Source organism: Alternaria infectoria, assembly GCF_024043175.1.
Source record: "Alternaria infectoria strain BMP 0036 chromosome Unknown scaffold_1, whole genome shotgun sequence".
NCBI lineage: Eukaryota > Fungi > Ascomycota > Dothideomycetes > Pleosporales > Pleosporaceae > Alternaria > Alternaria infectoria.
In genome coordinates, this window is record NW_026250690.1 from 2,867,590 (window position 1) to 2,878,766 (window position 11,177).

At 52.1% G+C, this 11,177-nt stretch overlaps 4 protein-coding genes across 4 annotated transcripts; 3 read left to right on the forward strand and 1 right to left on the reverse strand.

Annotated features, from left to right (window-relative positions):
- Positions 1-1,589: 1,589 nt before the first annotated feature.
- On the forward strand, positions 1,590-3,879 carry J4E92_000945 (uncharacterized protein; the record flags this gene model as incomplete). The annotated part of the gene is made up of 3 exons (XM_051492359.1): positions 1,590-1,625; positions 1,743-3,130; positions 3,192-3,879. The coding sequence occupies 3 exons, from the start codon at positions 1,590-1,592 to the stop codon at positions 3,877-3,879; spliced, it is 2,112 nt and encodes a 703-aa protein (XP_051357871.1).
- Positions 3,880-5,128: 1,249 nt separating this feature from the next.
- J4E92_000946 (uncharacterized protein) lies at positions 5,129-7,246 on the forward strand (the record flags this gene model as incomplete). The annotated part of the gene is made up of 6 exons (XM_051492360.1): positions 5,129-5,312; positions 5,368-5,401; positions 5,450-5,711; positions 5,759-5,885; positions 5,937-6,401; positions 6,453-7,246. 6 exons carry the CDS (start codon positions 5,129-5,131, stop codon positions 7,244-7,246), a joined length of 1,866 nt encoding a protein of 621 aa, XP_051357872.1.
- Positions 7,247-7,879: 633 nt separating this feature from the next.
- Positions 7,880-8,908, forward strand: J4E92_000947 (uncharacterized protein; the record flags this gene model as incomplete). Its single annotated transcript, XM_051492361.1, has 1 exon — positions 7,880-8,908. One exon carries the CDS (start codon positions 7,880-7,882, stop codon positions 8,906-8,908), a length of 1,029 nt encoding a protein of 342 aa, XP_051357873.1.
- Positions 8,909-10,206: 1,298 nt separating this feature from the next.
- J4E92_000948 (uncharacterized protein) lies at positions 10,207-11,117 on the reverse strand (the record flags this gene model as incomplete). The annotated part of the gene is made up of 2 exons (XM_051492362.1): positions 10,207-10,659; positions 10,746-11,117. 2 exons carry the CDS (start codon positions 11,115-11,117, stop codon positions 10,207-10,209), a joined length of 825 nt encoding a protein of 274 aa, XP_051357874.1.
- Positions 11,118-11,177: the final 60 nt, after the last annotated feature.

Genomic DNA, 11,177 nt, shown 5'->3' on the forward strand with positions numbered 1-11,177 from the left:
GGAGCGTGTGGTTGGGTACGCTCGAAAGTCTATACTTGATCGTACTGACGCGTCGTCGCGGGGTAATCCCAAGGTTGCGGACGCACCTCCTGAGTCCCTCCGGAATTTCACCAGTCCAACCCGCAATCCCGCTCCGGCCTCTCATGTACTACCCTCAAGAAGCGGAGGAAGACATGCTGTCCCAGAACAAGTCATGAGGTGTTGCGCGACATAGCAACATGTGCGCTTCACAAGAACACGTTCTCGACCTCGACACCACCTGGGCATCTCGAAAGAGCCAAACTTTACGATTTCCCAATGTCGTGATCGTTCCGTATCAGGCATGCGGAGCCACGGTACCTCGGATAGGCTGTGCTTCGGCTCCTCAAGTATCACGAGCCAGGAACGAGGCCATAACATTGCTGCAAGTATAGCAATGTATGCGTAACGTAGCCGGCTAACCCGCTTGCTGTTTGTTCTACGCTTTCGATCAGTCTCTTTCGGTATCCTCACTTCGCGTCAACTGTTGTTGTACTTCTAGCTTACACTAACGCCCCGTGGACTTTAGCGACAATGTGTTGTATAGTATAGTATCGAACCGAATGGCTACTGCAATACACTGACGGTCATTAGTTCTCCGCACTGCGCAATCGGCGAGCACGCGAACCACAGGCAGTCGGCAACGAAACCTCGCAAGCCACCGCGGGCTTATCGACTCCCAAGAAGCCGCCCTTTCGTCTCATCAAGTCAAATCCAGTCGCCAGCATCGAGCCTGTGCAACCAATAGACACTGCCATCCCTCTTCCGCCGAAATACCGATCGCGTGGTTTGAACACACCCAGGGTCCAGGATGTGACCGATCCTGCGATTCGGGCCTTGCTCTTTGGTCCTCTCGCTCAGATCGATCATCATCAGCATTATGGCACAGGATACGATGAGAGGCCAGATTTGATCCAACACGATTCTGCGTCCTCTGCGCATCACGAGTCTACGCGCTTCGGAAACAACGATTCAGTAGGCAGCGTACAACCGAGCTCTACAAGTTCCACAAAGGATGACAATGAGAGTGGAAAAACAGAGAGTGTCTCGCCTAGAAGTCACAGCTCTTCTGAGTGTGCGGGCACTGACGGCAGCGGCTTCAATGGGGGAGCTAGTGCTAGCTATAGTGACACAAGCGGCAGTGGTGGAGCTGGGCATACCTCAGATGCAGTGTACGATCAGGTGCTTTGAATCCACTCACGCGCGAGCCTCGTATCACCCTATCTTGTTGCCTTCTTATTGCCCTGTTGAAATCTTGTTGAGGTGCGGGGCGTTGCTTACGGTCTCTAGCCAATTGTATGGGAGGCTGTTGTGTAGCCTGAGGTTCACCGGTCTCATCAGGCATCCATCAACGAGTAGCCATATATCCGGCGACACTCTCGTCAGACTCTGCTCAAGACATAAGCTTGACGGGTTCTGCAACTTGGATCACTACTTCAACATTGTCATCTGTTCCGACAGTTTCCAGCACTGTGAACTTGCGATTCCTCGACTGTAATCTCCCCTGTCCACGCTCAGCCTTGCCAGAGCATCCATACGTTCACTTCTTTGCACACTCGTCTACTGAGAAGATGTGCGGTTATCCTCCTATACCACCGCAACACGATGTCAGTAGCCAACGATCGCGACGTACACGACGCGAGGCAAGGCCTGTGCCGAACCAACAGATGGTTAGACACCACCGCTGCATCTTGAACTCCCAGTGACCCACTAATTCACTTTAGATGATGTATCAAGGCCCCTGGGATCCAAGCTTAGGTCCGCCACCTGGGTTCGCTCCACATGCGTACCTTCCAGGTGAACAGCTGCCCGCCGCAGACGACCTGACGGAGGCCGTCGAGACGGGCAAGCGCTGCGACTACCGAGACATATACCGCGTCCCGACCGATGAGGATCCGAACAGATACCACTGGGTGGATGAGAAGCCGCCGGTATACGGTGCTACAGGAGACAAACTTCGCACGAAGAAAGCACGGGAAGCTTTCGCAGTAAACGTCTACCATCGTTTTGATGAGGTCCTGGATGAATGGAAAATCCATGAACTACGAATCAACAGCACGCTCCTTCACGCTGCGCTGGAAAAGATACTTGAAGGTTACCCAGGCTTGACACAGCATGAAATGAAGTCGTTCGCACCGCCATTTCTTCCGTTCATTCATCGATGGGAAGCGATGCTTAGCTTCAAGGATAATGTCGAACCAGAGTCGGAGACCGAGCAACATCTTGAGCTACTGCAGGAGGTCCTCGAGCCCCTCCTCAAGGAGTCTTTCGATAAGATCCGCGATGTAAAGACAACCGGGCATGTTGCGTTCCAGGACCTGAACTTGGTTCTTGTTCCCGCCATGATGGTTCTGGATCATAAGACAGACTCGGTCGGGATTGTTCGATATTGTAACCTTACGTGCATGCCTCCCCCAACGCCAAAGATGTTCTGGTCGATAGGCGTCGATGTGGTTGACTGGGATGGAAGGCGATGCGGTCTTCTTGCTCAACCGAAACACGTGTTCCAGTATCAGGGCTTACGAGCCTTGACTGCGTTGGATGTATCACCTCTCGAAGATCTTCCTGATCAAGAAAGTATCCGCGAAAGACTCATTAAACGAGGCCGCCGGTTCGAAGAACTACGCGGCCATTTCTTCAAAGCCTTTACCGACCAACACGAAGAACGTGTAAACGAGCGGATGGTCATTGACGCACGAGCATACCACAAATACCAGCCCGCGAACCCGTTTCCAGAATACGCTAAACTGTCTGAGATAGGACAGCTAACGTGGGCCCAATCCATGGAGCGTTACTCCGCCAGTATACCAAGCACCCCGGGATCGCCAATCGAACTCGATCTTTCACCAATGACCGATGACGAATGCCTTCTCGCTGTGCACTATGTCAAGTGTTTTGACATTGAGAAGAAGAAGTGGGAGAAGCTAGATGTGACTAAGATTCACGAGATACCTTGGGCTGAGCATGCTTTCGACAGCTTAGTCCTCGATCAGGACGAGAAGGATCTGGTCTTGGCTCTGGTAGACCGCGATCAGTTCAAGCAAGGGAAGCCCTTCGATGACTTCGTCGTCGGCAAAGGCCAAGGCATGATTATGCTGCTTTGCGGCCCTCCGTAAGTAGCCCAGTGCGCACGGTCTGTGAGACATTTACTGACTTTAGACACCAACAAAAAGAGGCGTGGGTAAAACACTCACCGCAGAGACCGTCTCTGAGCACCTACGTCGCCCCCTCTATAAGCTCGGGGCTGGTGATCTGGGAATGACGGCGCGTGCCGTTGAGGATAGTTTGGAGAACGCGCTGAATCTGTGTGGACATTTCGGTGCTGTCCTGCTTCTCGACGAAGCTGATGTGTTCATGGAGGCGCGCACTGTGAACAATCTTCAACGCAACGAGCTTGTTTCAGTCTTCCTTCGCCTACTCGAATACTACAAGGGCATCATGATTCTGACCACGAATCGGATGCGCAGTATCGACACGGCTTTCGAATCTCGGATCGATATCACGCTGAGCTACAGCTCGCTCGGAGAAAGTGATCGCCTTCAAGTCTGGCGCAACTTCCTGGCTACTATCGATGCGCAGGATGTGGATGTCGGAGAAGCTGAACTGGAGAGACTGGCAAAGCTCAACTTCAATGGCCGTCAGATCAAGAGCGCGATCAAGACTGCAAAGATCTTGGCGGCCAGGAAAAAGGAAAGACTGAGTGCAGAGCATCTCATGGTCGTGCTGAACTTGAGGCAGAAAGCACTCGGTATGATGGATAGTGGGGCAGATGATGATGAAGCCGGGAGGAGGGCAGACCAAGACGAAACTAGGAGTATGTGGTCGACAGCCACCGACACCGACACTTCGCTTCCTATCTAGATTGAAGTCGGCCAAGTTTGTTGAGGGCGATGTCGCCATTCCGAGTACACTGTTGTGTGAGCAGTCACGTTGATCTCGCCAGGTAGGAGGTACCGACCGTTCAATCATTTCGTGAACATGCCTGCTGTCTCGTGCTTTTGGTCTTTAGGGTTGTTCTTCACCTCTGCAGATAAGTCTCGTAGTGTATTCAGTCAATACTGAGATCACATTGATTTACAGTGCGCTACAGCGGACACGAAAGTGAGTGAACACACCTACCATGCAAGCCTTTCTTTTGGTTAGATGATTATCTATCAATCTGAATTCGTTCTGAACTAGGGCCACCCAAGGTGGCTCGCGACGCAACTCCGAGTTCGAATATGACGATTGCGTAGTGGACATGGATGCCATCAAACATTAGTCTAGTCCTTGGGCGACAGCGATGACATAGCCACCTGAGCAGTGCACCGCGTGTGTAGGGGCGCTACTCTCGAAAGGCCTCCCGTAACTTGACATCCATCTCCAAACCTTAACGCGAAACAAACCTTACATCGGTCGGTTTCCCATATCGCATCGGCAGTCTCATACAGGCTGAGACTTCGTATTTCAAAATTGGCGTGGTGGTATTGCGCATCTGCATCGGATGTTTTCGTGTAGCCAACGCGCAAGCTGCAAGCAAGCCCACCCGCCCGGGCCGAGGTCCACTACCGCAGAAAACACGTGATATCCACTCAACTGTGCCGCAACACGACAGCAAGATCCCGCAGATGTTGGGGCAGGGCCGATAAACGCCAGGCACGACATAATCGCCCTCAAGCCACTGAACACAGCCCGCTTCCAGCGAAGCACCGAACCGATGCAGCGAACCAATTACCGGCTTTATCATGCCGATCCTTCAAGCCACACCGTGCACACAACCAGCGGCCCCGGGAAAACGCCAACACGGCTCACTCCCCGGATAAGGTCGGAGGATCTACTGGCGTCAGACTCCGCCTCCGCTAATCTGCTTTTGCCTGAAAACTATCGCGCACACAGGATAAAAGCCGCCGAACCATTATAAATCGGAAACTCGCCAACGCGCCATGCGCTATATGTTGACGAATATCATGGACTGGTCTCGGCTGGGCCTTTGGTGTTGTTCAACACATCGGCAGATGCGGGCGGCCCGACCGCCGGTGTTATTACGGTTACCTCGACTTTCTCTGGGTACATATACGCAAGTACTCTTCTGTGAGGACGACAGACACAATTGCTGTTGTACGCTGTGATCATGCCTTCTCTTTTGAGTCTCGGAGTAACTGTCGCGCTTTCTGCGACTGGTCTTTTCGCACATCCACTTTCCAATGCGCAGCTCGTTTCGAGAGCGGAGGACCTTCTTCCAGAATACGACTATGTCATCGTAGGCGCCGGCGCGTCGGGTCTTACCGTTGCCAATCGACTTTCCGAGGATAAGGGTAGGCTTACACAGTAACCCGGTTTACGGAAAATACTAACGTCGTCCTGTTATAGATGTGACAGTACTCGTGATCGAGGCCGGCGATCTGTAAGTCTCATGAATACCACGCCCATCAAATTGCTGATTTGTCTCCAGCGACCAGAACGAGGACTACGTCACCATTCCAGGTCTTGCAGGCGGTGCTGTAGGAACGAAGTATGACTGGAACACTTCGTATGCTCCGGACCAAGCACTAGACGGCCGCGTTGTCTCTATTCCACAAGGCAAGGTCGTGGGCGGGTCAACAAAGTTGAACCGCATGGTGTTCGATCGTGGCTCACAATCTGACTACGATGGGTGGGAGACTCTGGGAAACGAAGGTTGGAACTTTGAGACCTTCCTGAAGTACTTCAAAAAGGTTTGTTCTTTTCTACAGTTCTTTGATACTTTCTAACCAGTGTAAAGAACGAGAAATCCACACCACCAACTGCTGAGATCCAAGCCGAATACGACATTCAGGTCAACCCCGAATACCATGGCGACGAAGGATACATGGAAGTAACCTACTCTCCTTTCTTCTGGCCCACGACTAGTGAGTTTGACGCACCATTTTCATACGGCAAGATACTGATGACTATTTCAGAAAACCTCGTACAAGCTACCAAGGAGCTGGGAATCTCCATCAATGACCAGGCGACTGGGAATGCCTTCGGCGGTTATTTCTGCCCGCACAACATGGTCCCGATGAACTGGACACGCTCCTCCGCAGAAGAAGCTTACTATGCATCTGCCGAACCGCGCCCAAATTATCATCTTCTCACTGGCCGTCTTGTGATGCGCGTCCTTACGGAAAGCTGCAATGAGACGAACACGGTCAAGGCTACTGGTGTTGAGTTCTCGACTTCTGCAGATGCGGAGAGTCAACAGACCAAGGCCAAGCGAGAAGTCATCCTCGCTGCTGGCTCGTTGCATACACCCCAATTGTTGCAGGTTTCTGGAATTGGCGGAGCCTCTCTGCTCGAATCCATCAATGTGACCACCGTCGTTGATCTTCCGGCCGTCGGATACAACCTGCACGACCATCTTTCCGTCGCCGTGGTGAACGTCCGTAAGTAGGCCGTTATATGGTCTAGCTGAGGAGATACTGACATTGGCGCAGTCAACACTAGCGTTCTAACGAACACCCTGGCATCAAACACTACCTTCGCCGCTCAAGCTCGCGAGCAGTACGACAATGAGAAGTCCGGCCCACTAACCTCCCCGACCGGTGACTTCCTTCTCTTCCTGCCACTTCAAACCTATTCCAACGCCACGCAATCTATCTTGGCTCAAGCAGTCGCAGGTGGATCATCTGCCTCTCTCCCGGCTGATACCCCCGCTGAAGTCGCACGAGGCTATGAGGCACAGTTTGCTTCTCTCAACAAGAAGCTCCAAGCAAACGATTCCGCGATGATGGAGATCATCTGGGCCGACGGCGTCGTGGTGCTCGGACTTCAGCATCCGTACTCGCGTGGAAGCGTAAAGGCGAACTCATCCAGCATGTTCGATCGCCCAGTCGCAGATGTAGGGTTCCTCCGTAACGAAGTCGACACCGCACTCCTGCGCGAAGGTGTGCACTGGGCTCGCAAATTCGTTGCCACGCCATCTATTGCATCGCTCAATCCGTTCGAGGCTGTTCCAGGCAACAATGTCACCGCCTCTGCGGACATCGATGCTTTCATTCGCAGCACCGCATCGACGCTGTACCACCCGGCGGGCAGCTGCAAGATGGGTGCTAGAGAGGATGGCGGTGTTGTAGATCAAGAGCTGAAGGTCTACGGTGTGAACGGCCTGCGGGTCGTGGATGCCAGTGTCATGCCCATTCTTCCGGCTTCTCACATCATGACCACTGTGTATGCGACAGCGGAGAAGGCAGCAGATATTATCAAAGAAGCTGCGAAGGGAAAGTATTAAGGCAGGAAAGAAAGATGCGTTGAAGAGATAGGGTCAAAGCAATGCCAATTTTGACGATATCCGAATACCATCTTTTGTTTGAGAGGGAGCTATTTTGGTGAGGATGACGATGCACTGAACATGAGCTCACACAAGGTCTGAGAGAACATTCCACACGTGGGGTCCACGCGCGCATTGCACCAAAAACGTGCATAAGCTCCCAGGCGTCAGTCTGAGCTGAAAGCCTTTTTTGACGTGGATGGATCCCGCCTGGGCAATCATCCCCCGTCAGTGACTGAGGCTAACCCCTAAAAGGGTAAGTCACTAACCTCTTCGGTGGGACGGGCAGATTATCTCCCCGAGGAGACCACCAGTCTCTCCGCACTCAGCGTCAGGCCTGCATCTCGAAGCCACGAACTCTCCGCATCCCACCTTCACAGTGAGGATGAGAGCGCATCAGCCCATACTCCGCCTCCATGGGCGTCGCAAGTTTTGTTGTACTGCCAGGCTCGATAGGCATAAGTGTGCGCGCAACAGCAGTCATCAGGGCCCATCATTCCAGCTTCCATCAACATTGCGCTTCGAACACCATCGATTGCATCCCAGATAGGACGATACACAAAATTGCTAACCAGATTTAACTCAAAACAAAAGATGTCTACACCCGTTCGCAAAGTCCTGATCTCAGAGTTCGGCGGCCCTGAGAACGTGTCGGTTGTCACAGCCCCCATCCCCGCGCCTTCCCCCAACGAAGTCCAAATCAAAGTGCTCTACGCCAGCATGGGCGGTGCAGATATATCCATGCGACAAGGTGCCTACCCGATGCAAAGGAAAGCACCATTGACGCCGGGCTATGCGCTTATCGGCCGCGTGCACCAAAATGGATCGGCTTGCACGAAATACCGGCTTGGAGACCTCGTCGCTTGCCTCACAAAATACGACGCGGAAGCCGAGCTCTGCAACCAACCCGAGAAACATCTCGTTAGCGTGCCAGAAGGACTCGATCTGCAGCAGGCAGTTGCCTTGGTCTTAGATTGGAACACGGCCTACGGGCTAGCCTACCGCGCCGCTAAGATCTCCGCTGGCCAGCGCGTCTTCATCCACGGTATCAGCGGCAGCGTCGGTTTTGCCGTCCTCACCCTTTGCAAGATGCAAGGTGCGGAAGTCTACGGGACAGCATCAGCCGTCAATCACGCCGCTATCCGCGAAGCGGGTGCAATGCCATTCGTCTACTCCGACAAGAACTGGATGCAGGCCATGAAAGACGTGGGTGGCGCAGACATCGTGTACGATGCTCTTGGCTTCGAGTCTTGGGACGACAGCTGGAACATCCTGGCGAAGGGAGGTCTTCTTGTGGGTTACGGTGGTAACTTCGACCTGCTCACCGGTGGAAAACCTCGTAGTCAGCCACCTCAGGTTTTAAAGCTACTCGCAAGAGGCATGGTTCCCTTTTGCCCTTACCGGACGAATTTTTACTACATTGATCGCGATCAAAAGACGTTCAAGCCGGAGTTAGTGGCCCTTTTCAAAATGTTGGAGAGCGGAGCTATTCGGGTGCCAATCAGGAAGATGTGGGCGTTGGAAGAAGTTCCGGAAGCGCATCGTGTTTGGGGTAAAGGGCCGGGTATTGGGGCTGTGATCGTGAAGGTCACTGAGGATGACAGAGTAGGTCGTCAGTCTTGACTGAGCTGATGAGGAACGTCATCAGTCTGATTCTAGATACCCAACCGCTGTACTTCTCGATATATGCGCGTTCATCATTAATGCCTCAGTCCTTTACATTAATTTCATATCTGCTTGTTCCATTCTCTACTCACTCGTGCATTTCCGCACCTATCGGATAAACTTTTATACTGTTGTGGAAAGTATGTGTCGGCCTTCAAACTATGCGTTGTCGGCGCGTTCTACATGCGTAAAGAATATGTGTCTAGCAACTTACAACACCAGTTATAGATTTCATTAGCCAGGCTACTCGACGATCTCTCTGCCATTGCTATGTCTAACGTAATTTTGTGCGTGTGGGCAACCTCCAAAAGTACGCTATGAGTGGCCGTGGGCTCCTTTGCGATCAGCTTCGCAAAAACTGGCTTGAGAGCCTGCAGAGTGCGACGTAGAGCCAGGCCTTGGGCTTTGTGCGCCTTTGCAGTGTAGAGCGAACTATTGTCGGTCCATAGACGAATGGTGAGATGAAACCCAGTAGCCAAGCGCTGCTGCGCGTGAAATAGCGGAGCAAATTGGGTGGGAAGCATCTTGACATTGATGAAGTGCTTGTTATGGGAAAGCAGACAGCCGTCGACTGTGAGACCACGCAGGACAGAGTTGGCGAGTTTGATGTGATACCCGAGTTTGAAGAAGTCTCGCTGGAGAAGAGTCGCAATGCGCAGCGGGTGCTGAACTTCAAAACCGATGTATCTGCCATAGAACACCTTGACTATGTCGGTCGCGAAAGAGCTATCCAAGATGCGTGGGTTGAGGAACCGAGGGGTTGGTTTGTACATGAAGGTGCCGTGGTTGAGTGGATAGGCGTAAGCGGTAGGACTCGCGCAGCTAGCCATGTCATGCATCATATCTTCAGTGAGAAGCTCGTCATAGATCATCAGACGCAGCTCTTGAGGAAGGCGGGAATAAATGCTCTTGAAGAAGTCATCGAGACTGCATCATGTTAGTGAGTTGAGATCAAATCCAAAGGACTGCTCACTCAGCGTCCGCAATACCGTCGCTCATAATCGCGCTGCGTGGTGCAGACACGAGTTGATCTTCTGCCATATTTGGCTGTGCCTGGTGTGATGGAGAAAGTCTGGTATCGGGTGTTCAACTCAGTGTAATGTTTACAGTTTGTATTAGTGTGGCGGGGTTTAGGACCGGCCAGAGTGAATACTTCAAGCTCGGATCAAATGGCTGACAACGTGAAAGCAATAGACTGACCAGACAAAGTAATATCTTCATATGTCTTCATGCATTCCACACCTTACTCCCACTGTTTATGTCCCAGCAATTTTGCGCGGAACATGCTCGTCGTAATACAATGTTTCTCCGCTCTTCCCGCCCTCGAACAATCCCAACGCCAATTTAGCGACAGCCTCTCCACAGAGCTCAGGGGGTTCCACCATCTCATCACCCATCTCATCCCAAATCCTGAACCTCTCGATCTCGTGGTCCGCCATAACGCCCCGATACTTCCCTTCGACTAGTCCATCGATCATCTTGGTTCGTGTTAACTTCGGATATACACCCTGTACGCTAAGCAGTGGCTCTTCGTGTGCAAGAAAGGAGATAAACCGAGTTAACGCGGCTTTGGTAGTGCTATAAGGCATCCATCCATGGTAGGATACTGTGTCATCGCAGGCCGAAGAGAGGATTATGACTTTGCCGCGACCAGCGTTATGAGGATGCGCTATCCGTGAAGCACGGAGCTTTGGGAGCGTAAGTTGAACCTGAGGATCATTAGCGTATGAAGGGCGTTACATTAGGTCATGTAGCATTAGGAATGAGCAGTCTAGTATGTCAAGGTGGTACATACCATACTCATCGCGCCAAAAACATTAATGTCAAAACTTCTCTTTACCGCTTGGATGTCGACCGTTTCCAATTTTTGGATTGGTGTAATAACACCTGCACAGTACACCAGAGTATCGAGACCTCCAAAGTGGTCGAAACACGTCTGGACCGCTAGCTCGCGATCTTCTTCCACTGTGACATCGCCCTCGACTATTCTGAGACGCTCTCTCTGCTGCTTCGTGAACTCAAGCTTGATGGTCGAATCTATAAGCCCAAACGCAATTACTTTCGCGTTCAGTGGTAGGTAAGTTGATGAAAGTATGGAAAGCGTGGTGGCGTATCCGATTCCGGACGTTCCGCCGACGACGAGGATGACTTGGGGTTTCGAAGTCATGGTGTTTGAAGAAAACTTGGGTTAAAGTGCACGTATGACGAAGTATGAATTAGGATCAGA